At 40.7% G+C, this 18,233-nt stretch overlaps 1 protein-coding gene across 1 annotated transcript in view; it reads left to right on the top strand.

The window, feature by feature from the left end:
• EFCAB2 (EF-hand calcium binding domain 2) overlaps positions 1-17,617 on the top strand; it is a 34,257-nt gene extending 16,640 nt beyond the window's left edge. The window contains exons 2-7 of the mRNA XM_052806525.1: positions 4,174-4,258; positions 9,018-9,090; positions 13,827-13,906; positions 15,772-15,814; positions 15,915-15,981; positions 17,003-17,617. Of these exons, the coding sequence (XP_052662485.1) occupies positions 4,174-4,258; positions 9,018-9,090; positions 13,827-13,906; positions 15,772-15,814; positions 15,915-15,981; positions 17,003-17,118 (464 nt within the window). The 3' untranslated portion in view covers positions 17,119-17,617. The remainder of the gene's footprint in view (positions 1-4,173; positions 4,259-9,017; positions 9,091-13,826; positions 13,907-15,771; positions 15,815-15,914; positions 15,982-17,002) is intronic.
• Positions 17,618-18,233: the final 616 nt, after the last annotated feature.

The raw sequence follows: 18,233 nt of genomic DNA, 5'->3' as shown, positions 1-18,233 counted from the left end.
TTCTGCACATAATTTCTCTTCAGTGAAAGGAAGGGTTGGCTTTTTGAACCATCTGAGCAACTGGCCCTGAGGAAGAAAAGAAAGCAAGCTCATACAGTTAAATGAATGGTAGAATCTAACAAATGGTATCAACTAGAAATCACTTTTAAAAATGCTCATTACTCAAGAGTCTGGCAGAGCCGCATCTATTTAATTGCTTCTGTTCCCTACAAAGACTGAAGATGTGGTCTTTGAAGAAGAAATGTCACAAATGAGGCAGGTGTGCTGCTTAAGGGCTGGCTTCAAATGGGCCTCAGTGTGCTGGGGAACAGTCTGGACGATCTGAAGAGGAACAATTCAGTCTGAAAGAACCAGCAGAATTAATTTGGGACTCCCAGCTCCCTGCCAGCCTTACTTAACTGGCAGTGTCTAGAGGTTTGTCTAGTTCATGCTAAACAAACTGGGAAAATAGCAAAGGATGGTACAGGAAAGGAAACTGATAGTGAATACACTTTTCAGTTAATGTAACCGAGGAATGGATTTTAAGACATTTTGTCTTCTTATTGCTTATGTGGTAGGAAAATAAATGAGAACGAGAAAATGAGAAAAACCCAACAAGTATCTGAAGCATTTTAGCAGCATAAAAATGAAAATGGTATATCATCCCTACAGGATACATTTGAGGGAATAAGTAGTTGTAGGTATTGGAATCTTTTTTGGCATGGTATGTTTCAATATTTACTTATTTAAGCCATTAGAAGTAATAAGGTAATTTTATCTTTGATATTATGTATAGTTTTTCTAGTTAGTAGAATAAGTGAGTAAAATCTTTTATTCAATCAGACCGTAGGTATTTCTGTCCTGAAAACTGCTAAAAAATTGCTCCACAGGGCAACATGAAACTTTCATTGATCTATCCATGGAGCAGAGTATCCTTGTGCAGAAAAATTTCAGTACATTGGAGCATCACATCTGCTGAGTTAACTGCATGTCTGATCTCTTGATGCCCTTCTTGAAGGGATCATTTTAAACCTTTGTCCATTACTTATCCTAGAGCTGGAATCCATCTTTTTCTCCCTCCCAAAGAGAGGTTTAGAGTGAATCCAAGAAGTCTTCAGATAACTAGCTTTGCCATCCTGAACTATGTTGAATATCTTTGGCTTTCATCCTCAGAGGGACGACGAGATTTAGGCAATAGCTTATTAGGTGTTCACTCATCTCACATAGAGTCTTTGAGAGGACTACAGCATGTTATATTTTCTTCCATGGTTATGGCTCTTAATCACAACTTGCTCTCAGTTCTTAGAAGAAATATGGATTATCTGGTACCTAGGTTAAATCATGAAGTTATTTCATTTCAGGATCTTTCTTTGCCAGGCCTCTTGAAACAGGTAAGATTAATGTGTACTATTTTCACAGAAGGCAAAGCCTGAAAAGGTTGGATGGCTACATAGTTCCAGTACTGGAAATGTTTCCCTGCCTTCCCCTGGTTAATTTTTATTTCTACAGAAGGCTCACTCATCAAGCCAAGAATATACAGCTATAAATATTCCTTCAGCATTTCTCTATTGCAAGACATAGTGTACAACTGAAGTGCCTGATCTCAAGAACTGAATTCCAACAGTCTACACTGGAGACTGGATCCAGCACTCTTTGAAGTCACTGAAAAAACTTCCATCGAATTTAGTAGTTTGAGAGTAAGTCTTTAGGGCCTCTTCTACAAGGAATCAGGTCCACTTAGATTTAACTATGCTTTTTGGAAAGGAATTAAATGTGGTTTGTACTGCTTAGGCACATAAAAGGCAGGGATTATTGTCAAGCTATGAAAAAACCACAGTGTGTCCTTGTGCTGGTTTTGGCTGGGGTAGAGTTAATTTTCTTCATAGTAGCTAGTATGGAGCCATGTTTTGGATTTGTGCTGAAAACAGTGTTGATGATAATGCCAAGATGTTTTCATTACTGCTGAGCAGTGCTTGCACAGAGTCAAGGCCTTTTCTGCTCCTCACCCTACCCCACCAGCGAGGAGGTGGGGGTTGCACAAGAAGTTGGGAGGGGACACAGCCAGGACAGCTGACACCAACTGACCAAAGAAAAGGGATATTCCAGACCATATGACCATATGCTCAACCTATAACACTGGGGGAAGAGGGAAGGGGGGGACATTTGGCATTTGTCTTCCCAAGTAACTGTTACACGTGATGGAGCCCTGCTTTCCTGTAGATGGCTGAACACCTGCCTGCCCATGGGAAGTGATGAATGAATTCCTTGTTTTGCTTTGCTTGCGCACGCAGCTTTCATTTTACCTATTAAACTGCCTTTATCTCAACCCACGAGTTTTCTCACTTTTACTCTTCTGATTCTCTCCCCCATCCCACCTGGGGAGGAGTGAGCGAGTGGCTGTGTGGTGCTTAGTTGCCGGCTGGGGTTAAACCACGACAGTCCTGTATCTGGGGACTGAACAGGGCTCTTCTTCCTCAGTGAGCTCCAGTCTCCAATCCATTGTACATGTGCCTACTCATGCTTCCACCAGGAGAATAAAGTCAAAGAGAGGAATACAGGATATATTCCTACCTCTCTTCTCTTTACGTATCCTCTGGGGGAGTTCAGTACCAAAGACAGACAGAAAGCAGCAGGCACCTGTACCGTTACAAGGTACACCTCTCTTCTACATGAAAAAGAGCTTCCTTATACCTGCGTCAATCTACTACTATAGTGAAGTGCTTGCAGCCTGTGCTGGGTTGATCTTGGGCAGCTGCCAGGCACCCACCCAGCCACTCTCTGCCTTCCTCAGCAGCACAAGGGGAGAAAATACAATAAAAAAGCTCATGGGTCAAGGTAAAAACAGGGAGATCACAAAGCCAGTCTATCTTTTAGCTAGGTTCAGTTCTGATACCCTTTGCCACAAACCAGACATTTCTGTCATGAGGGCAAGAGAGCAAATGACAGAAATGGTTGTAGACTGCAGCCCCAGGGATTCCCAAAACATTGGGATTGTAGGAAACTACGTATGGATTTGTTATGTCAGTGGAAACAATGTCCAGTGGTTTAGTGCTGGTCAGAGCTGCTCAACAACACTTTTAACACCAGATGAGCTTAGGGAAGAAAATAAATCTGTTCTGATAGAGAAGAGTTATGTTTTTATCATTATGTTGGGAATACAAAAGAGACAGCCATGTTCTGGCTGTCACTCGAATTTTCCCTGTGGCGTCTCTGTGGAGGCTGTGGGGCTAGCTCACGAAATGCTGCCTGCTGAGAGTTGGTTTGCCAGTTGGAGTCTGGGGCTGTATTTAGCCACAGAAATGAAGAGGTCAACTCCGTTATCACTTTGCTTCCTATATTCTGTCTTTTGGAGTCAAACTACAACATTAATAAATGGGCTAACCAGTTCACTCTTTATTTACCCTGGTTTCCTTGCCAGGGAGGTCTTTTTGAGAGGGACTCCTTCCTTTCTTTACATTTTTCTCTTCAGAATTTATTTCCTGGTACTTCCCTTACCCCAAGAATGCAATTTCTGGCTTTAGATGAGATATAACTGTGACGACTTGTGGTTCTTTTTTCCCCATTCTTTGAGATGGAGATATAAAAACCAAACGCAGCAAACTGCTCCTTCCCCTTCCCTGAGATTGTCTTCCTTTGCAAACTGTTGCAATAAATTATTTACCATGAGACACATTCACTGTGCACATATCTTAGCCATCTCTTTATTCTTGGTTCTCAGCTTTTCATACATTATAGCTAACTTAGTGGACATGAGAGCACTTACGTTTCCTTGGATGCAGGAACTTGGATGAAGTGACTCAGCCCCATCTCATGGCAAGCCTGGGCCCAGGTTTGCCTTGCTTCTTCCGCTGGCACCATGGCATCCAGGAGGGGCTCAGGCTTGTGGTCCAGAAGGAGCTGTGGCAGGGTCCACACCTGGACAGCTTGGTGATCGTGTAGCTGAGACGCACCATTACCACCAGACTTGATGTAGCTGCAGTGCCATAGCAAGGCCGTATTACTAATATAAATGACAAGATCCTGCATTTAGAGTCGTTTTTTTTCAGAATAACTTCTGCTTTTTCGAAGTACCTTTCCTGTCTGCCCCTTTATCAGTTTTGGTGCTTCTGCTGTCGCAGTTCTTAAATTGGAAATAAATGAGTTGCAACAGCTCAGTGAATCTTTCTTTTTCTTTTCTTATGTTTCTTTTTGCAGATGGCGCAGTAGCTGAAATTGAGAAAAAGATTATAGAAGCTTTTGAGGTGTTTGACCATGAATGCAATAAAACTGTGGATGTCAGGTTCGTAAATATCTTCACACAGAAATATTACAGGATCTCGTATAGAGATAAATAAGTTCCTAAACCTGCCTCTGCTTTATCAGAAAATGTAATTGAAACAGTCCTTTTGGCCCTGGTTGGACAATTATGTCTTTGCTTGTTTAATAGACATTTTGCATTGGTCAATATGGTAAGTGGTTGAAGACTGAAACCGGCTTGGGAGAGGGATGCTGGGACTGGTAGGGTAAAGAGGCAAGAGGAAACTGCAGCTAGACAAAAAGTCTAAGGCTACAATTATTACTAGCAAATGTCTGCTTTGATAGCTCATTTGGCACTACAGGTCCTGGATACTGTATGGATCCTCTCACTTTCAGGATAGTCCCAGCGCATCAAGGGGTGTCCCTGCCAGTGTGTGTCACAGTTACCTGCTCTCCGTAGGTGTCTCCAACTGCAGTGCATCCTGCACGTCCCTCTTCCTCTGGGGCAGTGTGGGAGGTGGATATTGCTCTGACAGGGAGGTGTTTTTAGGAGACTTGGAAGAACCGTGCGTATAATTTGATTATTTAACATAATAATAACAACAATAACAACAACATAAAGGTGATCATACTTGATTGCACCAAAAGTCCATTTAGCCCAGTACCCTCATCTGGGCTACTAGTAGTTACTTGGGGGAGGAATTATAAGGAATTGAGTAAATTCGCAGTATTTCTTGTTGGTTTTTGTACATCTGCCACATTATGATTTGAGTGGCGCCTGGGTTTTTTTGTGTCTTATGATAAATAGCGAACAATTGTTCTCTATTAATCTTCTTGACACCATTAATGATTTCATTAGCTGTCTGTCACATCCATCCTCCATCACAGTAGTTTAAGTCTGAAGAGTCTGGATGTGTTTTATCTCTTAGGAGATGCTATTCCATAGCTCTGGCCATTCTTTTTTGTGCTCCTTCTTGTTCAGCTTTCTCCTTTTTGAAATGAGATGACCAGAACGGCGGGAATGGGATGCACAGATGGGAATCAGGAGGGAGAACTGCATGCACTATATCTTTAGCATGCAGTGTTATGGAAATACAAACAAAACACATGTCTGAGGGAGTAACAAAAAGTTCAGTGGAAGATAAAAACATGGACTCTTAGACTGATAACGGCATAACTGACTACAAGATACAGAGCTAAAAGAAGTCAAATTTAAAGATTCCTAAATAATCTTGATTCTGGTATTTTTAAAGTTTGAATATTTGACAGTGCTACTTTAACTTCATTTTAACATAAACATCCATACACATAACAATATGGCTTTTCTTATAAAATACATAAAGCACATGTTTATGTCTCACTGAGCAGGTTCTGAAGTTGTTATAAGCTGTTGTCATTAAAGTTTACTGAAGTAATTTTTCATATTTCCAATTACTCTTTTCACAAGAATATCACCAGAGCTTTTAATTATAAATCAGTTATTGAGTATAAACACTACAAAGGAGTAAATGATTTTTCAGTTATACTAGATAGGGAGAATTTCAGGGTATGCGCCCACACTTGGTACAGTTGCTGTTCCCTCGCCCATAGGGCTCTTTGGGAAGAGTGCTCACTTAAATCTCTTTGCCCATCCCCGGGGAGATGCCTGATGCCCGGGGCTGGGGCTGCCCCGGTGCCCCCCGGCTGCCCTGCTCCTGGCTGGGCAGTGGGACGAGCCCTGGCTGCCCGGCCCTGCCCTGCCACCCGCCTTGGGAAGCCCCTGCCACTACAACCCCCCCAGCCCTGAGGACCCCCTAACCCTCACCGCACCATGACATATTCGTTGCTTGTTTGTCATTTACATCCGCAGTCCTGGCTAAATAGCTGTAGAATTCGCTACACTCCTTGCTCTACTATATAATGGATATAGAGCTTGAGAAAATGTTACAACAATGAAATGATACAAATAGACTTTTTAAACATTTATTCATTCAGACAGTAAGTCATAACCTGTGAGAGGGGACATTCAGAAGTGTATTTAACATAGTAAATGCACAATTTCACATTAATTTTTATCATAGCACAGCTATTGACAATGAACAACAATTTATTGTCTAATTATTCCTAGGTTCATATTGCAGGGCTGTATCACAATAATGGGATTATTAATGGCTGATTATCTTGTATCAGAAGGTGGCAGTACAGCACAATTCTTAACCAGAATTGTAGACATATGAATGTTATTGCCTGAAATATCAGATTCCTGTGAAGAATATGGAAAATTACCCTGGCTTGACAGGCTAGCATCGGTATTGCATGACTCCTAATGCAAATAAAAGTCAGTAAGAAATTAAGCATGAGGAAGATGGTATTGTTTCATACTGCTTACAACACACCCCAAGTCAAAGGCTTTCATGATTTTGCAAATCTTGTCATTGAAAGTGTTATATGTAGGGTGAAAACTATGGCCCAAATTTTTATTGCATCTGTGTTACAAAACCTGTATGAACATAAACTCACTTTAACCATCATTTTTGTATGCTAGAAACTACACAGCAGAAACCGCAGCCGCTGAACTAAGAGAGAGGAAGTGGCTGGGAGGAAAATACAATTTCCTATCTGGGTCCTTTAAACTCCATGTCATTACCAAATGTGGCATGACTTTTTTGACCACAGACACTTCAAACAACATCCTCATGCTGGCACACGCACAGACTGTCAGAAAGAGCAGACAGCAATGCCATATTTTGCAAACTCTTTCAGGGCCTGGCTTACCTTCATCACATTGCAGTTTTGCTGAGTGTGAGCTGTGGCAGGAGATGATGGCAACCTTCCCATCTCTGGCAGTCTGTAAGAGTAGAAGTAGTGTGGGACAGCAGAGAGGCATGATTTGGGTTGGGTGTTTCTCTGAGGGAGGCAGAGAATATTTACAGGTATCTTTTAGCTGGAAAAGATGAGAGAGTACAGGAGTGAGAGCATCAAATACAGTATATCCATACTAGAAGTAGGATGCATGGACAAGGATTATAAAAATAGGACTAAATTTCTGACCTCATTGAGGCCAATGGCCAAACTTCCATTCACGTCCACGGGGGACAAGGTTTCACTGAGTCATTTGAGCAGATGGCTTTGTTTCATAACAACTGTATGTGTGGGATTGGGTTTTGTTTTCCAACTATTTTTGTGCAGCCAGCCTTTTCCTCTCTTTCATCTATTGTAGTGCTTCTCACATGTTTTCAATCAGCATGGGAGCTCCTTGGGACCTGTCTGAGGAGGGCAAAGACTGACGCCTATAATTTTATGTGTGCTTTGTGTGCTGCATTTGGGGCCTTACTGTTATGAGATGATTTTACAAAGGTCATTGCTTCTTGTATCTACCATTTTTATTAGGCAATCTAATTTTTCCACCAAATATACTGGTGAAGATTAAGAAACCACAGAGGTTTGAATCATGGGAACCACCAGCACTGTGGATACTTATTCAAATGTGCTTGAATTTCTGTGTTGTAGAATTGGACTGAAAATCACAAGCAGTATTGAAGCCTATGTTATTTTGTTTTCAATCAGACTGTAAGTCTCATTAGTACTCTTTTTTACAGCTTCACAGTGCTTTTGTTTCTAGTCTGCGATGGTGTTCCTCATAAACTTTTTTGAGGCATTGCCAGTTTGGTCATGTCATGGTTTAACCTCAGCCAGCAACTAAGCACCATGCAGCCGCCCACTCACTCCCCCCCGTCCCCCAGTGGGATGGGGGAAAGAATCAGAAGGAAAATGGTAAAAGTCGTGGGTTGAGATAAGAACAGTTTAATAGAACAGAAAGGAAGAAAATAGTAATGATAATAATAACAATAATAAAATGACAATTGCTCACCACTCGCTGACCAATGCCCAGTTAGTTCCTGAGCGGCAATCTTTCCCCCCCCGGCCAACTCCCCCCAGTTTATATACTGGGCATGCCATTGGCCAGTTTGGGTCAGCTCTCCTGGCTGTGTCCTCTCTCAACTTCTTGTGCCCTTCCAGCCTTCTTGCTGGCTGGGCATGAGAAGCTGAAAAATCCTTGACTTAGTCTAAACATTACTTGGCAACAACTGAAAACATCAGTGTGTTATCAACATTCTTCTCATACTGAATCCAAGACATAGCACTATACCAGCTACTAGGAAGAAAATTAACTCTATCGCAGCCAAAACCAGGACAGGTCAGAATTTTATTTAGATCCTCAGAACAACTACACCAGGTTCAGCAGTAAATGTAAGCTATGAATATATTTTGCAGCATAAACAGGGAGGTGATAAGCCACTGTGTTGGTCTGTATGACTCTTTCAGACCACAGCAGGGGCATAGCAGGGCTGCCTCCTTCCTGACCTTTTGTAATTGTTCTTTACTGCAGTTAGAATTTGTATCTTTACAGCATTTAATGTAAACATGTATTTTATTTGTTACCTTTCATCTCAGTAGGTTTCCAAGTGTTTTGTTAACTATATAAATGTAGACTTTACTGAAATTAAGCTTAACAATTAGAGGACAGCAGTTGAAAAGTAACCTGCACACAGTAAGCTGCAACACAATAGTAAAGAAGAATTTTTGGGGAAAGTCACAAGAGCAATTATACTCTTCCAAAAAGCTCCAGAATAATTAATGTCTGTAAAAATAGACATTGCTTACTAAGACATCATTTAAAAGTCCACATACATACGATTATGCGTGCCTGTGTGCTTGTACATGCACACTCCTATATGCAAGCTGTGAATTGGTATCTGGATTCTCCACAGACACTCTCGTATTGCAGATTTACTGACAAAGATGTTCTTTCTTTCTTTCAGAGAGATTGGTTCAATTGTCAGGTCACTGGGTTGCTTCCCAACTGAGGCAGAACTACATGAACTGCTTGCAAAGGTAACTGTTTAGATCTTTTGTATTTTTTTCAATCTTAAACTTGCACAAGGTTGGCCCTTTTGCCTTGCTGTGTGGAAAACCTAAGCTCTTCTCCCAGAGGCTGGAAGTGTCATGGAAGTCATTCAGGTAGGCAGGCAGTCTCTCAGGTTGCCCTGAAGCAAGCCTTTAGGCTGATGAGGTAACAACATTGGTGGGTTAAAATGAGGAATCTTTGACGGTCTTTTACCCCAGAAGGTCACTGTGACACTGTGCCAAGGCGGAGGGACATTTATAGAAAATGGAGGAAAAATTGGGTTTGGCTGAGCAAAAAGAATGTCCTAAACCTCAGTTGGATTAGGATATCCAAACCCTAACTAACCATCTCACTCTTCTGGACATGCCATGGACATACACTGGATGGTTAAGTAATAAAAATTAGTTCTTGAGCAGGTGTTAAAATTATACTTCAAATTCCAAAAATACACAGAGGGAAGACCTGCTATTTTTTTTCACTGCATCCTGTTATTGCTATCTTATAGCCAGACCTCTCAACTTTCTGTCCTTCATGAGGTCTCTCCTAGTCTTGAGATTTCTCAGTTATAGGTAAGTAATCTTTTCTTACTTGATTACTTAAGCCTGTAACTCAGAATTCACACATAAAACTTCGCAAGACCTAGTGGTCCTCCCATTCTCCCAGTGTTATGCAGGGGTAAGGAACTTCAATCACATTTCTCCACAGTTTTTTCCTGCACTAATTTTTGTCTCCTTATCTCATGCTTGTAAGAGAAAGGATAGTGTGCTGGTGCCTTGGTAGGGTATGGTGAATAAATGGGACAAAGAAGTGGGAAAAAGACTTCACATTATTTTTGCAAACTGATATGCTGCCTTAAGCAATGGAAGATGCGGGGGCCAAGAGGTGGGGGAAGGTTTTTTTTCTTTTTCATGTATAGGTCAGGATACTGGGAATTGATCTCTCTTACTCTTTTCCTTCTGTCCCCCCCCAAATTTGGATGGTTGCAGTAGTAGTCTCCTCAGCAGGCTTGCCTGGTCTCTTGTAGATCAGAATTTAGTGTGAAAAATCTTGTGCTAAGTCTTGTGAAAATGATGCAGCTGCTTCAGATGAGGAAGTGCAAAGAACCATCGGAGGAGAAACATCTTTTAACATGATACTGCAATCTGTCTGCTCTGGTTCTGTACTCTCAGTACCAGATTGTCCCAGCTCCCACTGACAAACAAGACAAAATGAAAAGATAAATTATGGTGCTTAATACGGATGATATTTTTAGTGGCCCACAGAGATTTTTGTCTGCAGCAACTGAACAGAGCAACTGACTCAAGATACAGAATTGAGAAAAGGAAGCAGATGCTTTGACCCCCTGCCCAGTCCAGGGGAACCAGGAGAGTTTAAGGCCTGCCTCCCCCTCCCAAAGAGATTGGACTTTCTAGTTTATTTTTTTTTCCCAATTTTCAGCATTACTGAAAATATGAGATAAGTAATGCATAAGAAAGTACAATGCAATGCAGCTATGAGGTGGAAGATTGTTGAGATACAACAGTATAACATGTATGCAATTGTCGATTATAAGGATATTAAATTAAAGTACAAATACTGCAAGAAGAAAGAATACATTTAAGAGTAATGGTTAACCTTAAAGAACACTGGACTGGAAGTTAAATCTCAAAGAAGGTTTCATGGTGCCTCTAATGAAACCTTGGCATAGGCTTAGTACCAGAACACTGTCTTTTTGTAGAACCCTTGATGTATTATGTTAATCACAAATATATCTTAATTTATATAAGATACCATTATCATTGACTATGGTAATACCATTTTATCTTAACCTAGATAAGGTAAAAATTGTCTCTATTGGCCGGTTTGTAACCAAGCTATTTCTCCAATATTTTTGCCCATTGTAAGCTGTGATTCATTTTAGTTTCTCACTACTTGTGTCTCTCAGTCATCTCATCTTCCTGTTAGCTTTATTGTAGCTAAACTAGCATATGTTGCCCTCAAATTATTAATATCTGCCAAATCAGCATTCATGTAATTATTTTATCTCTAAAAATTATCATATACTGTTTGCTATATTGCCTTATGCTAAATGCTGTACTTAGAATATCTTTAGGCCTACTTACAAAGTTAAGATTAAATGATAAGCCTAGAGATGGTGAAAGCTAATCTGAGGGTTACTACAGTGCCTGGAGTTTGAAATCCCAGGTTCAGTGCACTGCTCTGCCACAGATCTCCTGGATAACTCTGGAAGATGGTTTTGTTTCTTTGTGACTCAAGTCCCCAAACGTTATATGGAAAATAATAGTATAGCTGTGAGAGTAGAGATACAAAACATAATGTGTGCTACAATACAGTTGTTATGGGAGCTGTGGATGTACTCAAAGGAAGGAAATAGAGCAAAACTCACAGAGTTTGAACAAGCAAATACTCTTACTGTCACGGTCACTGTGAAAAGAGGAGGAATTACAGAAAAAGGAAAACATGAATGGGAAATGAGGTGTAGAACAGGAGTGAGCATGAGGAAGAGTAAGAGGATACATATACCTGCAAATCTGAATACTTACTGACTTAGGTGAAGTTAATATATTCAGTTTATTCACATATCTATCCAATGTTAGAAATAGGATTACTTTTAACAGTTCAAGGTATTGCTGGGCCTGGAGAGCCACTGAAACAGAAGCTGTTCTTTCTAGGTCAGAGGAAGCTGAGGTTGCTCATCACCTCCCAGGACTAGGTCCATTGTCAGGAAGGACACGTTTCTTCCACAGACTGCTTTCTGAAGGCAAAATACAAATAGCACACCAACAAAAAGAGACAAATCTGGATGATATTTGTCAGTGAGGGCTGACACTTTCAGAGGTATTTGTTATGTTGAGCTCTGAAGTGGTCATTGCTGGTGAGCTCTTCTGGTATGAAAATTAGGATGACCTTCAACTGTTTGGATGAACAGATCTAATATTTTTTGGCTCTTAAACATGGTTTATATAACGTATCATCTTCATGGATGTTTTGGGTCCTTGCTTTTTTTTGTTCTGCTTAATGTAAGACACATCTATCTCTTTCTGATAAATAGCTACCATATTTCTTTTTCTGTCTCTGTGGACTTCTGACCTAATACTAGTTGAAGGACAGATGTTCCCTAAAACATCCTGTGTACTGTTACATCTCAGTATTTGTGATGCGTGGTATAGTTCAGTGTATTGGCTAACTGTTATGTCACTGGAAAAAAAGTTAAGTTTTACTAGGTGTTTTGTTACATGTTCTCAGTCAAGCAAGGATTAAAACAAATGATTCTGTAATGGTAAAAGGTACCATTTGATTTAGCATGCAGCATGCAACAGCTTCATTTCCTTGCTAAGATCCCTTCCGCTAGGCTTACCAAACAGAAGGGAAAAAGTGCTTTTTCAACCCAATTTCCACTCTAAAGCATCAAGAGGTGTGGCTGTGTGCTTTTAAAAACCAAAACCCTTCAAGAGCACTGGAAAAGAGCATGCAGCAGCACTTGCAGCTCTCCGGTTAAGCAACGGGATGTATCAGGCATCACCCCAGCTCTGACCCAGCTCCCAAGAGGAAGATTTCTTACTTCGTCTTTTCCTGGCTCAGTTAGGAGATTTCAGATCAGTGCCTCTCTGAGTCTTCTTTCAGTCTGAGCTGTGTCTTGGGGAGCCTAGCAAGGTGTCGCTGCTGCCATGTGAGACCACACGGCATGCATCCAGTTTCAACACAGACAGGAACAGGCTAGCTCCATTAAGAGGGCTCCTTTTGGGAGCAAAACTTGAAATTTTCAGGGAAGGGATGCACCCCGATGATAGGGAGCAGTTTTTACCATGTTGCTCATCTCCGGTGGAAGTATAGGAATGCAGTGCGAATGCTCCTAGAAGTCTCCGATGTTTTGGGACTAATCTGTTAATTTATTTGGGAGGCAAAGGGAAGCTTTTCTTTGTGTAGCATTTTATGGGCTGCCTTAGGACTGTTTCAGACGGCCCTGACTCAGTCTGCCTGCCTCTCTGGTCCTTCCCCTGACAACTCTGCCTGGCTATGAAACACTGTAGGCAACAAATTCCATCCTTGAGGTGTACTAGACTGGGGCTATGTCCAAACTAGCACATTAAATATGCCCAGTAACATCCTTGGGTGTTGAAGCCAGCTGGCACAGAGCAGCTCATGTCTACCCTGGTAAATGTTTTACGTGGCATGGCTGCACAAAGCAGCCTGCTGGGGAAAAGTCCCTAAGGTCCTAGCCAGGCCTGGTGACTGCTGGGGGGAGTGTTAGGTGGCACAGGCCAAAATCATGCCAGGGAATGTGCTAATGCTTTGCTGTTGTGGGTGGTCACATTACACAGCTTGGGAATGTTCCAGGTCCTGCTAGACTTTACTAGTATGAATGCAGTCTGAATGTTTAAACCTCTGCTGAGTTATTGTGGGAGATAAGATCAGTTATTAGACATCCAGTTCCTTTGCATGAATGGTTTCTAAGCTCAAGAGGGCAATATTGAGTTGTTGAAAGTGTCTGTAATAGCAGGCCTGTATTTTGCCTGGGATATTATTTCTTCCTCGAATTTCTTTCTGTTTGGTCACAAGCATTTCACTCAGATGTTATGGTGCCATGTGACACTAAAAACCTGATGTAAATATTCAAATTCTAACCCTGTAATTTTAATGCAGGAACCACCCCAATTTTCTGGTTTTCATATTAGTTTGCTAATGAGTCATATAACCTGCCATACTTAAGTTTTATTTTTAGGTAGAAGAAGAAGAACCAACCGGATACATTCATCTGGAAAAATTTCTTCCAGTGATGACAAAAGTACTACTTGACAGAAGGTAATGGAAAGTGGTTTTTCTGTGTCTGTAGTTTATTCCAGATTGACAGGGTTGATTCTGAATATATATATCTATAGTAATTTTATGTAACTGGAAGGAGTACAGATTTTTTTTGTTATTTAAACTCAGTTTACATTAGCTTGATAGATTTTCGTTCAAAATTACTTTGTCTACATAAAATTATGTTGTATGGATGATATAAATAATACCAGCTTAAAATCATGAATTGTGATAATGTGTAGCTTTTGTATTTTTAATGTGAATCAGAATTAACTTGCTATTCAATATGTTTTGTGCATCTCTGAAATACTTTACATTGAAATTAAGGTCATAACCATTACTTTCCCTGAACATATGAGTTACAGTTACTGAGAAGCACAGTGTGTTACAGTGTGTTTCTAATAAGTTGTGTAAATAAGCTTCATATTCAGGTCTCAAAGTGACTGCCAGGTACAGTTGAAGGTACACAACTAGCACTCTAAAAGACTGCTGATCTAAAAGTCTAAAACAAAAATGCTGTTCATTATTCAGAGGTACATAGAAATCTTTGCCTGTACACCGGAACTTGTGCTATTTTGATATTTTGCACTAAAAGCAAGATTACTGATAGGGAATTTATCTTTCATTTTAAAGATGGTAGCCAAGGTTTTTGGGAGACTCAGTCTTGTCCAATACTGAGAAGTTATTTTGCACACAGAGGGCCTTTGGTAGGAGGGTGTTCTACACACGAAATAGCTATAGGATTTCCCAAAACTCTCTCGCAGCATCCAGAGACAGCAGGCTCCACCTTGGGGCTGTGTTTGAGAGTCTTGCGCCCGTGTCTGGACACAGACCAGCTAGCAGTGTTTGGGTCCCGGTGTACTGGGGCACGTGCATTGCCTTCCCAGGTTCCTGCACCTTTGCCTTCTCTGGCCTTCAAGGCACATTTCTGGCTCCATACCGATGTTCACCCTTTCACAAAATACCTTGCTGCTCTGGGTTCTCTTCTCTTCCTCCACACCCCCTCCACACAAACATACACACACACAAAAAACTAAACCCACACACTTTCTCCAGACTAGTTCAGGCTTGTCAAGACCCACTTTGTCTTTTGGGGCACTATGTCCATAGTTCACTTATCCAAGGGCACGTGAGATTTGGATCACAAAAAACAAGGCTGCTTCTTAGCACATTTGATTTTTAGATAGTAAAAGAGTGAGGCGGGTCTGGACGAAACAATCAAGCAGTTAGAAGCTTCCTGGCTTTAACATCTTCTCTTTAGTATTCTTGGGGGTTGGTGAAGTCTGCTGGGATATGGAAGTTCTCCATTGCTGCACAGGGCTTCCTTTCCAGCTCTGAAATCAGGCACACATATGCACGCACACACGTGCCCAGTTTTCCTCTCTCTCTGAAATTGTTAGTGACAGACAGACCTTTTCTTTTATAGCTACCAGCCTCCTTTGCTCATCATCAGCTCATTAGACTGTCAAAGTCCCACTAGGTGATCTGTTGCCTAGCTACCAGCGTACCCAGACAAAACTTTGTGTTCTTGGTTTGGCCATCTCCTGTTCAGTGCATTGGCTACGTGGAATGATTCACTATTATTGATCCCTACTAACCCACTCAGGCAGCCCAGACATGCAGAAGCCATTCATCTTGCTCCTTAGCACAAGGAAAATTAAACAGGAGTGTAATAAAAGACGTAAGAGGTAAAGATATGGACAGTTCCAAAAAGTCAAGCTGGAATTAAATGTTTGGTAGATAAACGTAGTAAATTCTCATAGAAAATAAGTTTTCCCTTTCCTTTAGTACTCCTATTTTATTCTTTCAGAATAGTACAGCAGCCTGGCAAACAGTGAGTTAACTTTCTGATTCAATGGTTTCAGCTACCGGCCTATTCCAGAAGATGTTCTTCTACATGCATTTGAGGTCTGTAACTAAATATTCAAGTACCTAATTGCTGGAAAGAAGTTGCTGATTCTTGATTAAATGTGGTTAAAACCACAAGTTCTATTCTTTTTCTTTAAAGGCTTTGGATGAGCATAAATGTGGATATATTACTAAAGAGGAGCTGGTCAAATATTTGACTAAAGAAGGTAACATGACTTTTGTAATATCAGTATTTAAGTAAATAGACATTACATGTGTGTATGGCACCTTGAGGTCCTCACTCTGCATGCCAAAACTTGCGGGAGTAGATACGTTATCTTCAAACAATACTGTTGCCATGATGAGTGGCTGCAGACTGGAACATTTCACTGGTGAATAACGCAGGGAACGAACATTTATCATCTGCCTGCTTGCAGACATTATAAGATAGAGATTATTATTATTAAGAGTCATAATTCAATCTTGTGTGGATAGTTTATGATTCTGTGCACATCTCTGTGCTTCCTAAAGATGTGACTCTTTTTCTGTCCTTCTGTAAAATTGTAGTTTAGATTTCCAGATGTTTCAGGTAGTTTCAGTGCTCATTCATTCCTACATTATCTTGACCTTAATTCCAGTGCCCTACGCAAAGAGATTCAAAGACCAGATTTAAGTCGTATATCATGTAATCCTCAATATCCCTTGAAGAGCCTGCTTTTCTTGCACGACTGACTCACGCCTACCTGCCTCAAGTACAAAATGATGTGCAGGCTTTGCGCAAGACCCATCCTCAGATGAGAACCTTGTTCTCAAAGAGGGATGAAGTAGGCCATCAGCAGCTTTGAAGCTCCTAAAAGAGAAAAGGCAGAAGCCTTTCATGATGAAAATACAAGTGCAAGGATAGCCAAATGAGAGATAATAATTCTAATGTACACATTAGAAGAATTAATTCTGACAAAAATGGTTGTTTTGAAATCCCTGTGGCAGAGAGGAACTGGCTGTTTTGGAGTCTGTGAACTAGAAGGATATCAGAAGATCCAGGCCCTCTTTCTCCTTTCCCTTAGACCAGCTTGCTTGGTGTGCAGCACTTACATTGGCAAAAGTGAAGGAATCGGATCCTTAGTATTGCTCCTTTTCTCCTCTGCGTGAGGACCAAAAGGAGATCCCTGCAAGGAAAAAGCGGTGTAATTTGCCAGCCCTGAAAAGAATACTTATCAAGACAAAGTGTTATTCTCTGCTGTCTTTCAGGTGAGCCCTTTACTCAGGAAGAAATGGAGGACATGCTCTCCACTGCTCTAGATCCAGAAACAAATTCTGTTCACTACAGAGACTACATTTCAATGATGATAGTAGATGAAACTTAAGATCTTCCCCTTTAGTGTTTGAGATGCCTTTTGGTAACAGCAGTGTAGCTTGGCAGTTAGTTGAAATATGTATTTTAAAGTATAACAAAGCTCAGCTTGTGACTTTGTGCTTATAAGTAAAATAAAATCTGTGTAGCTATATTTCCTTGGGTTCTGTATACGTATTGAAATATATTCACACCTGGAAAAAGAGCTCTTAACAGAGATACTGTGTAAGGTCTGGAAAAGAAATCATGGAATTTGGTTTGAAAATAACAGGAAAAATTATGTTAATGGAGTCAAGAAATGACTTTACAATTGCTTCTGTAAAACTAATGGAAAATGAGACCTGTGAAAGCGGGTGATAAGTAGGTAAGTGAGTACCTTAAGATGACTAAAATTGTGAAGCCGTGCTTTATATTTAAATGTAATCCCTGTTTGTGTTTAACTAATAAGGCACCAGGTAGGTTACTCCTTTTGAAATAATATAACAAATCAAATAAACTTTCTACAGTTTCTAGGTTTTGTCAAATGGTTGTGTTTTGTTTACCATAGGCAATTAAACCGGACCAGTTAGTTCCATTTTATGTTACTCACCCACTGGCACATGATACTTTGCTTCCATTTTAAACATGCAGGTAACACTCAAACCATTGCTGTAGTCAAATTTACAAAGTAATCTTTGAGAACAGTTCTGTTACTATAGGCAATAAACAGTTCCCCTTTCATAACCAGTTTGAAAGTCAGGAGCTTAAACTATTTAAAACTTAGGATCGTAGGACTGGAATTTGATTTTCATAAACTGATGAGGCACCATTTTTTGAAAAACGTTAGTGTAGAATATGAGTCTCAACTATCCTTGCTAGAAGACCACCACAGACCTCACTGCTCTTCTCATTTCTAGCTTAAGTATTTTCTTGACTGTTACTGTACAGTTGTCCTTTAACCTGAGTTCAAGTTCTTTCCTCTCGAGTTCTTGACTTGTACATCATCTTCTAACAAGTGACCAGCGGTTGCCCTCAACTGATGAAGTCTCAGCTTGTAGGAGAAGATTCTGTGGTCTGGTCCTCAAGGGCACCATCTTGCACTTTGTGCTCCACACTTTCCACCCCATTGCTGTTTTTCTACTCTCTATC

The sequence above is a fragment of the Harpia harpyja genome, chromosome 13, assembly GCF_026419915.1.
Source record: "Harpia harpyja isolate bHarHar1 chromosome 13, bHarHar1 primary haplotype, whole genome shotgun sequence".
In the NCBI taxonomy this organism is placed as follows: Eukaryota; Metazoa; Chordata; class Aves; order Accipitriformes; family Accipitridae; genus Harpia; species Harpia harpyja.
This window is presented reverse-complemented; position numbering and strand designations above follow the sequence as displayed.